Source organism: Crocodylus siamensis, chromosome 1 (assembly GCF_052110815.1).
Source record: "Crocodylus siamensis isolate JL-2025a chromosome 1, ASM5211081v1, whole genome shotgun sequence".
In the NCBI taxonomy this organism is placed as follows: Eukaryota; Metazoa; Chordata; order Crocodylia; family Crocodylidae; genus Crocodylus; species Crocodylus siamensis.
The window spans coordinates 95,317,206-95,334,051 of NC_143395.1; the positions used below are offsets into that span (position 1 = coordinate 95,317,206).

The window sequence follows — 16,846 nt, forward strand, 5'->3', positions numbered from 1 at the left end:
GTGCACTGTTGGGTAGGATGGGGCTGGGCCTGCACACTGCTGCCACCTACAGATCTAGGGGCCCACACACTCCCAGGACTCCAAGGACCCCCCCACACACACACACTATCACACACCCTCCCACACATCCCACCCCCCACCTTACCCCCAACACACACCCAAATCCTCCCACAGCCCCCACACACACTCCCACACACACACATCCTTCCACACACCCCACCTCACCCCATACCCCAACTCACATCCAAACCTTCCCACAGCCCCTGCACACATTCCCACCTCCCCTTCCCCACCATATCTGCACACACACCCCCACCGTCACACACACCCCCACCCCTCACCATACCTCCAAACACACCCACAGCCCTCTACAACCTCCATCCACCCCACCATATCCACACACATACACACACACTGTCCCACATACCTCCACCTCAACCACATACCCCTCATCCACACCCCACACAAACAACCCCCACACTCCACCACGTGCGATATACAAATGGAAGACTGTATTTTGAGCTATTATGCAATCACCTCTAGATACACTATGTGAACACACACAAATCAGGACAAAAATATTTTTTAAATAAAATTAAAATAAGTTATAGTAGATGTTTGAACTTTAGTCCCAAGTCATACCACACACAGTGTTCATGTGCTTTAAATCCTGCATGTGTAGACACTGGCCTATTTCCACTTACTGCTCAGTAAATTTAATGTGATGTAAATGCATGTGTAGATGCGCCCCCTGTGCCCCTGGAGGACGCTAATCTTGTAGGCATGCTAAGCCTATACTAACACGTACTGAAGCACTGAGCTATGATTTATTTCAAAGTTAATGAAACCAGCCTGTGAAAATAACTCTGCAGTCCAGTGAGCCAGGCACTTACGTGAACGCTGACAGTGTGAAAAGAAAAAAGCCAAAAACTCAAGTCTTCCTATTTTTAAGCAAGTGCTTTAACCACTAAGCCATTATTTAGCAGGAGGGCACCAGAGGCCCTGCATTCTAAAAGAAAAATGCGAACAGTCTTCCATTTCTAAAAGGAACTACTTAGGTGCATAAGGATAGAAGAGGGTTCAGGGCCATGAACTTAACACTAACTCAGGGCCACAGGGAGCTGTCTAGATTCTGGAAAGATGTGGGTGTAGGTCAGGGGTCAGCAACCCCGGTACGTGCCAGAATGTGCTACATGAAGGCATTTTTCTTGGCACGCATGTCTCAGGGGAGTGGCGGAGAAGGGGCCAGGGCTGCACTGCTACAACAAGAATAAGGCCCTTTGCAGCTCCCCTGCTGTTCACTCAGAGGTGTGCATGCACCTACCAACAGCAATGAGCTGAGCCAGGGCACCTCAGACCTCAGTGCAGAAGCCTGCAGCCTTCTGGCCACCTGCCACAGCTGACCTGGGCAGGCCCCTGCCTCCTGCCACAGACCCTAGCTGCTCACAGCAGGCAGCGGGGAGGCTGCAAGCCACTGCACCAAGGTCTTCAGAGCCTCAGCCTGGCTCATTGCTGGCGGCAGGTGCACGCATGCCTCTGAGTGGATGGTAGAGAAGAGACAACAAGGATCAGGACCCTTACAGCCCCCTGCCATCCACCCCTGGCACACCAATATCTTACAAGGGGCAGGGTTGGCAGTCTGCCTTAAAACATGGCTGACCCTTGGCGTAGATACTTCCTTCTGTTTAGCAGTTCCTTTTGATTAGCTTTGGCTCTGCCCTCATCCCCTCTGCTCAGCATACTAACTGAAGTAAATCCCATTCTTAGCTGCTCAATTCTCCCCAAGCATTGTGCAGGAAATTTAAATGGCCAACACAGGGTCCTGTATTCCACTCCAAGGTCAGGTGCATGAATCTAGGCAAGGAAGCTGTCAACATTGCCACACTCCCTTTGTGAATCTCAGAAAAATCTGAGATCTAAACCCTTCAATTTATACCTAGAAAATGTTTAATTATGTCTAATTATGACTCAGTGATGTCCCAGCTGTTAAGTGATCTTCTTTCAGCAAAATTTTGGGAACCTATGCTTCAGAAGTGTTTGGTTTCCAACATTTTCAACTCAAAAACATTGGTTTTCCAACATTTCCAACTCAAAAACTAGTTTTGCCAGTAAGTATCAGCAAAATTACAAGTTTGATCCTGCTAGTAAATTTTTGCTCCCCTACTGCTCCGTTAGCAGTCAGTTTTAAGTAATATTTAAAACTAACAGTGAAAGTCAAAGAAACACAAGGCAAGGTGAAATGTGAAAAAAATCTTTCTTATTTATTGTAGCTTATAAAGTTGCTGAAAAATATTTCCTTAGCAGCTTAACTTTTTGTTATTTTGGAAGCCTCGATTTTAAGTGGCATTGTATAGAGACAACAGACCGTTATTTAATCAGGCTGCCAGCAGACTAGAAAATCTGCCTGTCTATCCTTCCACTACGTTTACTGATGGATCCAGAGATTTTGCTGAGTCAGGAAAATTGGGGAAAGGTACCTCCCTGACAATTAACACTTACTCACACACACAATAAAACGTTCATAGTGAATTCATTCATTGGAGTGTCCCTTCTCTTCCAAACCTTATTTCTGGGCTACATATGTATGTTTACTGTAGTGTGTTGTTATTTCCCTTAAATTCATTCTCTTGGTATGCTTAGTTTATTTCATTTTGTACAGATATCAGTAGGTATATGACCTGGTTGTATGAGACAGCGTCTCTCCTTTATAGTGCTACCTCTCTTCTAATTGGTAAAGGCCTTCAGGGTAGGGTGTAGGTATGAGGGGATGACGATGAGTATTTTTGGAGAAGACTCCTTAACTCTCAAATTTACTCCCTTCCCTCATCTGAAATAGCACATTTAGTATACAGAACCCACCTTTCTTCTCAGGCTTTTTTGGAAAGGGAAAACTTATAATTTGGGAGTAGTTTGAGAGCTTCCTTTGTTCATGCAAATATCTCATTATAGTCTTGTTTATGCCAGTATTCATTTGCTATCACTTATCTCGTAATTTGTTGTTTAAATGTTTATTAATAGTTTAGATTTTGGCCAAAATATACAAACTGGGCTTCCTAAAGTTAGGCTTCTAGCCACAGTTAAGTACCTCAGTGTAAACTGGCCTCATTTTGAGAATTGCTAAGACCTACAAATCCCATTAAAGTTAACGGGAGTTGCAAGTTTTGTCCATCTTTCAGCATTTCATCAGTAATCACATGATATGACCACTTTAGCTGTATTTTCTATATTTATCTATATTTTCTGATATATAGAACAACAATGTTTATTAAATGCTTTCTCCATTATAATTGACAATTCTAGTAATGGACCCAAATCACTGTCAGACTGGTTTTCTTCCTAATATACTTGGGGAAAAAATCTCTTCTCATTATTTAATTGTCCTTAGCTTCACTGACTGTTGATTTCCGCTTCATTCTTTCTGCTTTCCAAATCAATTTTCTGCATGTCCTAGCATTTTGTATTTGACATTTTACAATTAGATGTTAAGCTAGGGATTGAGGAGCCTAACTTTAGCCATTCAGGCCTGAACTTTTTGACCACAACTTTGTTAGTGTTTATGGCTTAAGTGAGGCACACAGAAGAAAATAACTGTAAATGCTAAATAGGACCTGTTGCAAACTCTGGGAGATGTCTTAACAGCAAGAGACCTGTAGCTTGGGTTGTCTAGCAGTGTTATGAGTTGTTCCACACAACAGAGGGAAAAGTAGTGTAAGAGAAATAATGTGAATGAAAATTAAGACTTTTTTTAAAAAGAATATAGTAAATAAGGAGTGAAGGAAGAAAGAAGACAGAGGGGAAAAAACAACATAGGGCTCCATATGTGTCCTCTGGGATGGAGGGGTCGTGTTTTAATTGGAGCAGCTCTGAGGAACTGCTCTAATCAAAATGCCTCAGCATCTCATGTATTCGGCACCCCACATTTTAAAATGGTGGGGGGGTGTTTTAAAGCTTGTTCAATGAGCTTTAGTTAAAATGCCAGTATTTGAAAACATGGGATGCTGAATGCAGCTGATGCTGCAACACGCTGAAGTGTTCTAATTAACTGAGTCTACTCAGAGCACGTGTATAGACACCCCCAATGACTGAGTACCCCACTGATTTTGTTGACTCATTGATTAACTGTGTAACTGAAGATAGACAAGGGTGACGAGGGTGACAGGTGGTCAATCTTTCAGTGAAGTGTGAATGCAAGAAATAAATGCATAGCAAAACAGAACGGTTTAGGGACAGAAAGTGAATAATATCATATGTATCTGTAGGGAAAGCTTAGCCATGAGGTTATTACTCAAATTGGAAATAGGCCAGTTCACCAGAGACTAAAAACATAAAATCAACTCCATCAGCCTGTATGAGGATTGGAACATAACAAAAATCCTTTCTACGTCTTGGAAGCTCACCAAAGAGTAGGGCATGGGGTTTGTTTGCATCTGCACACTCAGATGACACACTTCCTCTGCTGTCTGCTCTGACCTATGAGTAAAAGGATGTTGAAATGTGTAAGAGGTATGCTTTCCAAAAACAGGATTTTTGTCAATGTTAGCAGCCGCAGGCAGACAGCAAGGGAGGCATGACATATAAGATTAAAAATTAAAGCAACAGTTGGGCCAAATTATTTAACCCTTGAGAGTTGTCCTTTTTACTTAAATGCATGAAATGTATTGAATATTTACTATATAGACATTCTCCCCTCCCCACCTCTCCCAACTGCCATCTTAACCAGTGTATCTTGTTCCAATATTTAAGCAATGCATTATGGCTGTGGCTATTCATATAAAAGAACACACCTATTTATAGTATGATATGTTTTCATTACTATTCAGTTGCATCTTAAAACTTGCATTTCTTTTACATGTGCCTCTTCATTTCTTTCTTCCTCTACAGCTCTGCACATGATTTTCTTAGTATTTTTTTCAATAATTATTTCATAGTATCATAGAATCACAGAAAATTAGGGTCAGGAGGGACCTCAGCAGATCATCTAGTCCAACCCCCTGCTGAAAGCAGGACTATGCCAAGCTAGATCATCGTGGCCAAGGCTTTGTGTAAGCCAGACCTTTAAAACAGCCAAGGATGGAGACTGCACAACCTCTCTGGATAACCTGTTCCAGTGCTTTACTACCCTCCTACTGAGAAAGTTTTTCCTAATATCCAAGCTAAACCTCCCTTGCTGGAACTTGAGACTATTGCTCCTTGTTCTCTGATCTGCCACCACTGAAAACAGTCTAGCTCCATCCTCCTTGAAACCACCTTTCAGGTAGTTGACTGCTATTATTGAATTTCCTCTCAGTCTCATCTTTTCCAGACTAAATAAGCCCACCTCCCTCGGCCTCTCTTCAGAAGTCACGTGCCCTCAGCCCCATTTTTGTTGCCCTCCACTGGAGTCTCTCCAATTTGTCTACATCCTTTCTGTAGTGGGTGGCCCAAAATTAGACACAGTACTCCAGATGTAGCCTCACCAGTATCAAATAGAGGAGAAGAATCATTTCCCTTGATCTGCTGGCAAGTCTTCTACTAATACAGTTCAGTATGCTATTAACATTCTTGGCAGCAAGGGTACACAGTTGGCTTATATTCACCTTATTGTCCACTATAACCCCTAGGTCCTTTTCTGCAGATTTGCTGCCTAGCCAGTCAGTTCCCAGCCTGTACTTGTGCATGGGATTGTTCCCTTCTAAGTGCAGGACTTTGCACTTGTCTTTATTGAACTTCATGAGATTTCTTTTGGTCCAATCCTCCAATTTGTCGAGGTCTCTCTGAATCCTAGCCCTACTCTCCAGCATATCTACTATTCTCCCAGCTCAGTGTCATCTGCAAACTTGCTGAGGGTGCAAGTTCCCATCTGCCAGCTCGTTGATGACGATATTGAACAAAACTGGCTCCAGGACTGACCCCTGGGGCTCTCCACTAGATATTGGTTGGCAACTAGACATCAAGATATTGATTACTACCCTCTGAGCCCAATGATCCAATCAGTTTTCTGTCTACCTTCCAGTCCATTCTTCCAGCCCATACTTCCTTAGCTTGCTTGAGAAAATGTTGTGGGAGACCATATCAAAAGCCTTACTAAAATCAAACTATATCACATCTGCTGCTTTCCCCACATCCACAGAGCCAGTCATCTCATCAGAGAAGGGAGTCAGGTTAGTCAGGCATGACTTGCCCTTGGTGAATACATGATGTCTATTCCTACTCACCTTGTTCTCCTCCAGGTGTTTAGAAATGAATTCCTTGAGGACATGCTCCATGATTTTTCCAGGGACTGAGGTGAGACTGACCAGTCAGTAATTCCCTGGATCCTCCTCCTTCCCCTTCTTGGAGATGGGCACTACCATCCATGACCTCTCCCAACTGCCACAGGTTTTCAGAGATTATGGCCATCAGTTCTGCAGTCACATTAGCCAACACCCTCAGGTGCATCGCATCTGGTTCCGTGGACTTGTAAATGACTAGAATAATTTTCTTATGTTTAGATGGGTTCACATTATTATATGATTCTAAGCATATAGTCTGTTGCATGGGCACACTAAAAATCTCAATAAAGTTGGTTATTCTTTTGTAATAATATTCATAACAAATTACTTTTCTAGGCAGTAATTGCTGTTGTGACTTTATTATACAGACTTGGTGCATTTCTGTTTTCAGTGACAAGCTTTCTAATTAAGAATTCTATCCCAGAATAGGTACACAGTGGGCACGTCTACAAGAGATGCTAACTGCGCGGTAGCCAAATAATACTGCACAGTAGCACATCACAGCAAAAACAGGCATTTGTGTAGCTAAAAAGGGATTCGCCAGTGACTGCACCAAAATTCCAGCTGCTGTGTATTTATTTAGTACGTGATTATACAAGTACTAAAGAAATGTGCAGTAACCACTGCACAGTAGTGTCTTGTGGAGACGTGCCCAATAAGGTGTCAAGGAATGTGAATGAAAGTAGGATTTGACCTTACCCTCAAATTGTGGGATGCCACTAAACTTCTACTGTGCTACCTACTATTTAATAGTATCTAGACTGGATCTAAATATTCATATTTTCACTTTAGCCATGATTGACTATAGCCTTAATGCTGTGACTCTAACTGCTGCTTCAGTATCTGCTTGTTGACTGGGAAAGAGCTGATTGTGCATTGTTTGTGCTGAGGTGTTAGAAAGTGGTTTGAGTTTTGCAGAAGCAGAACATCTTGAAAACTTCTACATCCAACGTCAGCAAAAAAAAAATCTGCTCCAAAAACCAGTCATCATCTTGGTCACTCAGTTACTCTGAAATGAGCTTTATGATATCAGATTACTGTTGAAATTAGAGCTATGAGTGGTCTTTTGGAACATTATGTTATAATTGCTCCTATATGCTGGATTCCACAAAAAGACTGGAGAAAAAAAATGTTTGATTTCAGTTTTAAATCATTCTTAGCACTTCCAAGACTGTATTTTACTATAACAGACAAGGAACAACAAAACACTGAAGTTGAATCAGTTTCCCAGAAAGCAAATGTCTAGGGTGGCTGAAGACATTTATGCCATCAAATATGCAATCATGCAATCTGGGTTCTAATGCCAATGACCAAGCTGCTCAAGGGCTTAAGTGAAAAAAAGGCACTGCTATTCAGGCACAGGCAGTGTGACTAATCAAAACATGGTATGTTTTTCTTTCAGATTTGCCTCTGGATTATAGATTTACCCGATTTTCCTCAAATAGCTCTGAAACTGCTGGTTTTTACCCAAATCCTCCAAGATCATTGCTGTCAAATGGTGAGCCCGTGCCTACCAAGTAGTTCAACTGCTTTTTTTCTTAAGTAGCCTTGTAGTCTTTACCAAACTGCTGTCATAGTGTTTTTACCAATTAGCATCTGACATAATGCTTCATGCCATCAAATGAAGAATTAAAAGCCAGGCTCACATGCATACTTGTGTTTCACATGTTTTTTTGGTCCCACTGGAACAGATGAGACTGGAATACTTGTCTGCAAATCTTCTTACCCTGCTACCTGTCAGAATTTGTCATTTTTTCCATGCATTATATAAACATGGTAACAGCACATTGTCCAGTCACTTTCAGAAGTGTGTTCAAATGAGCTCATTGCAAATTACATATCATATTATGTTATATTTGCACATTTTCAAGGATATTGTCTGTATTCCCTTACTTGAGCAGCCTCCACTGCTATAGTAAGTCCTGAGAAAAATAAGATTGGAAGGAGCATGAAACCAAAATGAGGACATACCAACCCAAATCCTGCTTTTAAATAAAAACAGTCAAAATGTAGCCTGGGTAATTTTAAGAGAGGTGCATTATTGTAGTATCTAAGGGTAAGTGCAGATGTTCAAAAAGCACCTGCTAGAAGTGCTTTAACTTGTCATGCTTTACTCAAAGCAGATAAGTTAAAGCAGGATCCAACCGAACAGAAGTTTGCTGTTCAGGGGAGAGAGGGAGGAAGGAGGGGCTCACAGCCTGCCTGCACTGGCTGCTAGGCGTGGTCACACACACCTCCCAGGTGGGTGCCAGACTGGCACCTCTCCCTGGTGGCACCCCCAATTCCCCCCTGCCTCCCCCCCAACCAGCTGGTGACTGTCAGCAGTGTCTGGGGGGAAGAAGTGGGGAACAGAGTCCCACCACCACAAGGGCCCCCCCCACAACTTGCTGGCTGGGATCTGGGGGGCCGAGAACACAGGGGCCTTTCTCCTCCCCACCCTCTTGACAGCTGCAGCCAGCAGCTGCAGCATGGCATGGCACGACTCGGCCAGGGCTGCAGCAGAGAAAGGGCTCTGGGGTCTGTATCCCACTGCCAGGCCAGGCTACTGCAGGGACAGAGACCCCAGAGCCCTTCCCCCGCAGCTTCCCCCCAGCCAAGTAGCAGTGGGCCACAGCCCTGCTGGGGCGGCTGCTGGGAAAGAAACCCTGGACTCCTTCCCTTGTAGCCCCCATCTCAGCTGGGGCGTGATGTATGGTGGGGCGGGGGCTGCTATGGGAACAAAAACCTTCCCTCCCTCCCATCAGGCTGCATAGGAGGCTGGGATCAGAGGCTGTCACTAACAGGTCAGTGACAGCCAGTGAGCGGGGCCAGCCAGGTGCTTAGGCCAAGCAAATGACCCTGTGCAACACCACCTGAAATGATGGCAACCACATTGTAAGTTAATCCTCAACAGGATCTGGCACAGACGTCCGATAAAGAGCTCTAATAGTAAGTGCTTTAAGTTAGTTGACATCCATCCAGGGTTAACTTAGAGTGGAATCAGCCATTTTTAAATGCTTTATGTGCCATGAACATCTATTCTGTTACAGCTGTAACAAGCTTTCTGCACTCTTAAAGCGCATTAAGTATAATGTCTGTACCTAGCCTAATCTACATCTAGTTACTGCTGAAAGAGAGGGTTTTCATGCTATCCACCTACTCAGAGACATATAGAACCAAGCCTGTTATACATATGAAGTACCACAGTGGATTTAGGTGTCAAAGTGTAATCCTATTCTACCCTGCTTGAGTTCTTGGCTGCAAAAAAATGGATAGGGAGGATGGAAGATAGGTGCTCCTTCTCGAGACTTTTTGTGACTTAGTCTTAAGGGTAAAATGATACCTTGTAACAAAAATAAACATTATAACATGTTTTCAGGGACTTTAGTGGAGTGGAGTGGGATCACACTTAGTCACATACATCCCCTGAGGTCCCAGATGGATGACAGAATCTGACCCACAGTGTCTAAGTTCCAGATCTGGAAAGCGACATTGACCTGAAGTGGGACTTGGGCTCAATTTACATAGCTGTGTCCAGAATTATAACCACCTCTGTTTTTGACGTGAACTTTCTGTTTCTAGGCACATCCAGAAGTGCCTCAGTCTTTGCCAGGGGCAAGCTGCTCAACACCCAGTTCATAGTTAAGCCCAATGAGAATGCATAAATTAAGTATTTCTCCTTTTATGTCACCTCAAGTAGGTATACTCTACAAATTCATACCACATGCCTAGTAGATCAGACTCCCTGCTACAAAACTGTGGTCACCACTATTTTTTTTTTAATGTAGCATTGATGCCAGTGTCCCATTTTGGTTCAGTAGTGGAGTGGTTAGAACATTTTCCCAGGATGTTGGAGACTTGGGTTTAGTCTCCTTCGTTGCCTGAAGGAGTTTGAAACCACAGCTTCTGGAAGAGTGCCCTAACTAGCAGGTTTCAGGCTGCTGATCGATGGGCAGGAAGAGGACACTGAACTGTTCTTTTGACCCCTCGTTATTTTGATGTGATGTGAATAAGTAAATATGAATTGGCCACAGAAAGTAAGAGAAATAGGGAGAGAGAAAGAGAGACTGAGTCTGTAACCTAGTGCTTAGGACACTAACCTGGCTGCAGTATGTTTTCTATCCAATGACTGTTTCATGTAAAATACATTACTGGTCCTTGAATTAAAGACTGGACTCCAGGTTTCCCCCTTCCTGGTTTTGACCCTAACCACAGCACCCAGTCTTGCTTTTTGGCTCCCTGCACAATGGAAGAGCTTCAGAGGAATGGAGGCGTGGAGGAGAGTATGGTAAATAAAGTGAAGAGGAGTGGGGTTGAATATACACCCTTGCCCCAGCTTTCCCCTATTGATAGCTTAGACAGTCCTCTAATCAGCGTTCTTTTCGGACATTGTATAGGGAGCCAGGAACCAAAGAGTTAAACACTGCACTGGTCAGGTGTGTGGTATCTAGGTCCCCTTTTGAATCAGGGTCTAAGTGACTTGCCCAAGCTCATACAGAAAATCTGTGGTGCAACTGGGAGTTGAACATTGGGTTTCCCAAACCTAAATTACTTGTGCTCTAAATCTGGAGTAATCAATTGATATGAGGAGAAATATTCCATATTTTCACTGGTTTTACAGAACAGAGCTTGGCTTATTTTGCAAGTCACATGCCTAGTTATCTATTTCTCCCAGACACATTAGGCTAGCAAAATTTCAGATAAACTTCCTTCCACAGAACTGTATGACTTGTCATTAGTAACAGATGTCATTTCATTTCAAGATGATCAAGTGTTAAATAGTTTCCAGTAACATAATTAGTTTGGGGCTAGGGAGGCACCATCCCCAGGCACCAATTTGGAGGGAGCATCAGCTTCCAAATCAACAGCCACAGCCAGGTAGGGTGCATGGCACCAGCCCCAACCCCTGGCCACGATAAGGCAGTATTCAGGGACCCGGCACTGGCCCCAACCTCAGCCCCAGTCTCACCCTCAGGGAAGCAGCCTGCAGGGAGCCAGCCCCACACCCTCCCCAGTGAGGCACTATGCAGGGAGATAGCCACAACTGCAGCAACAGCTGCTGTCAGGTGAGAGCTTCCCATGCTTGCCCCCACTGTCACCATCTCTCCTATATATTCTCAAGTGCTTGGCGCACACGCCCACACACACCCACCCACCCACCCACCATCTCTGCTCAGGGCACAAAAATCAGTAGTTATACCTCTGATAGTTTCCTTCTCATGTCTTTATGAGGCTCTACGTGAAAAGAATGTAAAGTCTCACTCTAGTTTACTGGGCAGGGGGTTGTCACAAATTATCAAATTGCAAACATTAGAATGCAAAAAAAATTAAATCTATATTAGGTAGAAACAGTTTGAACTTGGTTTTCTTCTATAGCATAGGGATGTTGGTTTTCAGTTCTTCTGCTCCAGTATACCCAGCCACTAACTAAAGACTTCCAAGTTGGCTGTGTGTTCAGTATTAATATAACTTGCCTGGAGTCACACCTATAAAGCAAAAAAAAGGGGGGGTTAAAAAAAAAGGTCTTGGTGGGGTTGGGGATGGGGGACAGGCCTCTAAAAGTTCTAGTCTATACTCAGTGACCTATGGGATAAAAAATCTAGTAAAGCTGAAATTTTTACCCTTGGCTTATGCTGATAACAGTAAGGGAAGGAAAAATAGTGTTAAGCTGTCATTTTTTCCAAAACCTAAGGGACTGTATTTTCAGATACTGCAAACTGGCATAGGTCTTTTAGACTGAAAATCTACGGTTTTGAAATTTTCTGGTACATGTCCTAAAAATGGAGGGCACATATACACATGTCAGACATCTGTTCCCAAACATGCTAATTAGCATGCATCAGAACAGAATCAATTAACAGTCTCTGCGCTACATGTATTCAGCATCCCATTCTTCAGAATAGCGGCAGGGATGCTTTAACTAAAGCTCATCAAATGAGCTTTAGTTAAAGCACCCCCACAGCCTTTTGACATGCTGGACACTAAATACACATGATGCTGTGGGTGCTTTCATTAAAGCGTCCTCCCTCACCCCAGAGCACGTGTATAGACACCCAGAGTTTCTAAAGCACTGAAACGTAGAAATTTAGTCAAATTTGGTAAATATATTTGCTCCAAAATGGAGGAAGCAGGGGGAAGGAGAAATTAAATATATTTTTTTGTTTTCGCATTTTCTAAATAAAATGCTTGATTTCAGAAAAGCCGAATATTTCATTTTGAAATTTTCTAAACAGTATTTTGATTTTTTTTGTTTTGTTTTGTTTTTTTTAACACTGATCTGAATTAAAGAAATAAGGTTAAACAAAATGAAACAGAACATTTTGCTTCTGGTCATGTAAAATGTTTCCTGTTAACCCAAAACATTTTCATGTTTTCATTTTATTGAAGGAATTATTTTCCATTTTTTTCACTAGAGCCATCTAACTGATCACTCCATTATTTGCCCAGCTCTAGTTACAAGGAAGAAAGAGAGGCCCATATTCCTTTCTGTGTTATTTGTCTGGGGTTAGAAAGAAAAATGTTTGGGTTGGGAGGACAATGGAAGCTCCTGAAAACAAGGAGCTTTTGAAAGTGTTTAATGTATGCTGGGGAGAAGAGAATCATGAGACCCAGAAAACTGCTATATTGTTTTGGAGGACTGGTTTTTATTTTGTACAAATTGAAAAATTGTCAAGTTTCAGTGGCTTGAGAGAAATACTGCTGTTTTTGCGGAACTGGCCTGAGTATTGGTATGTAGGCCCCAAAATGGTATGCTGTAATTATGGATTCAAATCAAAGTATCTGGCTGCATAACCTTGAAAGTCACAGCTTTGCTTTTAAAAAAGAAACTCTTGGAAGCTCTGTTATGGTGTAATGCATGTCTGTCTGAATTATAAAATAAAGAGAATGTATTTCTGAAAACTCTTCTCTGAATTCACCTTCTTTGATAGCTCAGCAATAGCAAATGAAAGAGAAAACAATTTCTAAGCAATTTACAAGGGAAAAATTATCATACTCAGAATGACTATTTGGAGAAGCCCAGCCAAAGCTCAGGCACTGATAGTTCAAAATAATACCTTTGGTAAAGGTTACCTTCATGTGATAAATGCAGTCCACATGTAGCTGCTTCTTGAATGGGACTTGTTCCTGGAAACCACCCATTTCTTATGGAAAACCTCGCAATCACTAATCAGTAGCATACGCTCAAGTAAAAAAAGCTCAGTTCAGTTTGCTCCTGTGATGTATTTTAACCATATCCATTCCTGGGCATATTTGTTTCTGTGGCTGTTTGAGAGCTTCCTAGCCAACAAATTGCAGCCACAAGGTTCCTTCCATGGGTGGATCTAGGATTTTGAAAAGGGGGGTGCATATGGTATGGCACATCATAAAATATAGCACAACACATTTTTTGCCAGTTAAAGAGAAACTAGAAGATTTACTAATATGCTGGGGGCCCAGTGCTATATGCAGTTTAAAATCAAAGCAAAAATAAATATAACTTTATTGGAATGTGTATTAATTTGCTAGCTTATATATTAAACTTAAAATACAACAGGTGAGGCAAAAATAGTAAAAAGATACTGTTTTATTAGTCTTGTCATTATAGTTAAATGGACATCTCTCATTCAGATTCATAAAACAAGACTTCTTGAGCATCTTCATAGTGCATCCAACACTTCACTGTCAAGTCATTTCCACACCTGCATTAATGTTCACCTGAGTTAATATTATTACACCTGAGTTAAGATTTTTAGCTAGAATTAAAAGCAGCCTGCAGGGCCATGAAAGATAAGAGAAATTACCATGAATAGCTAACACAGCAAAATTGCAGAAGAAAGGATCGCTTGATTAATGGAACATAAAAAAAAATTTAAAAGAAGAAAGGGCTGTTAACACTTGTGAAGTGAAAAAAGAGTAATGAAAATCAGATACTTGATAATGAGCTATGAAGTCACTTGGCTTCCTCAATACTTCTTGAATCAAAATGCTGCTGTGTCTCCGAGGCAGTTAGTTTTAAATTTCAGATGGAGCAGGGATCAAAGCGAGGTGTGACTGCTTCCCCCCACCCAGATCTGTCCCTGACTCCCCCCATTAGTGAAGGGAAGCATGTGATAAAGCAATAGCAATCGGATGCCCAAGTTACTAGGGGAATGTTCGGTGGGGAGTCCAAGGGCCAAATGCTTTTTTATGCATCTGTGTAAATCTAGAACAGTTCAGTAATCTGAATCAATGTCAAACCTGGTCTCCAGCCTCTGCCCAATCACCTGTCTTGCCTGGGAATTGAGCTATGAGAAATGATGTCAAGGGATTTCAGAGCACAGCCACTATCTGCTACTCAAGGCTGATGGGCAGTTTACCATGTCCTGCCTGACAACTCAGTTGGAGGAGAGATAAGGTTGAAGAGGTTATCAGTCAGCTTGAATGTTACTGTCCCTCAGCTGCATTGAGAAAAGAGACAGACCAGTAAAATTAAAGTGAACCCTATCGGGGCTTCTAGTCTATGACCATGGCACAAGCTGAATCAGCCCAATGCAGAGCCAGCTACTATGTAACCTTTTGGTCAAGAATGGCTCTGCAGTTATGAGAAATGAGATGGCTTTGAGTCAATGATTAGCCTTCATTTTCCATAGGAAAACAATAGTTCTTCTGCAAGCAGTTATCATAAAGAAACCCAACCTCATCTTCTTTCTAGAAGTTCAGTTCTCAGAAACCTGCAGACAGAAGGCAGGGTACAATAACTGTTCCACAAAAACAAAGGCAGTTTCCAAGGCTGGCATTTCTTGCAGTCTCTCTTCTCTGCGAGAAGGCACAGTTATGTTTCCTATGTTTGTAAGAGTTACACAATAAACCAGCATTCATACCACCATCAGGAATGTGACTGCAATCACCACAGGCTGGTTTGAAAAGCATTTAATTATAACATGTAGTATCTGTCCAACTAATAATGGGCAATGAAATAGTGTAGCTGCACCTTTAAGAGTTTTCTCCTAGGTCACAGGTTAAATCATATGTCAAATCATATCAGATCAAACCACAGGAGAATATAAAGATAAAGAGCTAGTAGAGAGATGCCAGCAATCAGACCATAACTCCTTCCCAGTCTGAACATCAATATCCTGCTGTCACCACATAGGGGAGGAATGCAGCAAGTGTAAATATACTTCTTCTGTACATAGTTTCTAGGCTTTACAGTATTTGATAGTTTTCTGGCATCACTGTTCAGGAAAAAAGAGTTAACCTATAGTGCAAAAAAGGTGGTCCCACTAAGTGCAACACAACAGCTATTGACTCGATACAAGGATGCTTTTTCCCCAGGGAGCTTGTATTTGCAGAAGTGCCCTAAGTACTTTGGCAACAGAGTACGTTGGCAGTGTTTGTGTAGAAGCAGTTCCTCGAGGCAGCCAGCTGCCACTCGGTTCAACAGAAGGAACAAGAGTAGCCTGGTAGTAGTGTTAAAATATATGTGCTTTTACTTGTACTTTGTGAATTAAGGGCCTTTGCTTTTAATATAGAATACTCCACTTGCCATTCACATGTGCAGTGGCAGATTGTAATATCATTTTAACACCATCTCTGACCCAGCAAGGTAAGTATATTGGCAGGCTTCAATATCCATTCAGGCCTAGATCTAGGAAAGGTCTTAGTGTCCTAAATTCCATCTATGTCCCACTTTAGGCACCTAAATGTAAAAGTGTGTTTCTCAAAACCACTGTGCAACTCTTTGGGTGCCTGAAAGGCTGTGGAGGCCACATTTTTTGCCAATAAAGTTCCCTATGTGCCTAAAGAGAACTTGCTACTTCACATGCCCAGAATACTGCTGCCTTGGTGACAGTTCAAAGCCTGTCTCATAGCTAAACCTATTTGAGACCTTCAGACTAAGACCCCTGAGAGGCCAAGTTCAGTAGGCTTGCTCAGAACATCTAAGAAACACCAGGCAGTCCTGAGTTGAGCAGAAGCCATGGCCACTTTCACTTGGTGGTAGTAGGTCTACTGTTCACTCTGTAAACACTCTAGAGCAGTGTTTCTCAACCTGTGGGTCATGACCCAAAAGTAGGTTGAAAGAATATATGAAAGGGTCATGAACAAACTTTAAAAATGGATCAACAAACTTTCATAAATTGATTCCCTTTAAAGGAGAAAAATGTGGGAAACTCTGGCTTTCCCCTGGGAGGCTGGCAGAGTTCCAGCCTGTGAGAGGCTGCTTAGGACCCCCCGTGCCCCACACACCCACTCCCTGCCCCACACACTGGGGGGCTAGGGCCTAGGGGCAGGGGGCAGCGGGTCAGGAGTGAGGGGCACAGGGTCAGGACTGGCCATTGATGTTTACAAATGGGTTCTGCTACAAAAAAGATTGAGAACCATTGATCTAAAGCAGTGGTTGTCAGTCAGGGCTCAATGTAAACTTAGGGGTACTTAAAAAGGTTGTAGGGGGTACACAGAACTGATGTGGCCGATAAATGCCGCATGCGTGTGCAGAGCTGCAGCGCAGCACACAGACAGCCAGGAGCACAGCCTGGCAGCATGGAAAGCAGCCAGGTCCGGCTGGTAAGTCTGTCATGCGGAAAGAGGCGGGGGGGAGGGGCAGATGTTGGGGAGGGAGTGGGGCTGAGGCTGGAGCAGGGGCAAGAGCTATCCAA

At 42.7% G+C, this 16,846-nt stretch overlaps 1 protein-coding gene across 1 annotated transcript in view; it reads left to right on the plus strand.

The window, feature by feature from the left end:
• NT5DC1 (5'-nucleotidase domain containing 1) overlaps positions 1 to 13,122 on the plus strand; it is a 262,954-nt gene extending 249,832 nt beyond the window's left edge. The window contains exon 12 of the mRNA XM_090038356.1: positions 7,654 to 13,122. Within this exon, the coding sequence (XP_089894482.1) occupies positions 7,654 to 7,772 (119 nt within the window). The 3' untranslated portion in view covers positions 7,773 to 13,122. The remainder of the gene's footprint in view (positions 1 to 7,653) is intronic.
• The last annotated feature ends 3,724 nt before the right edge of the window (positions 13,123 to 16,846 follow it).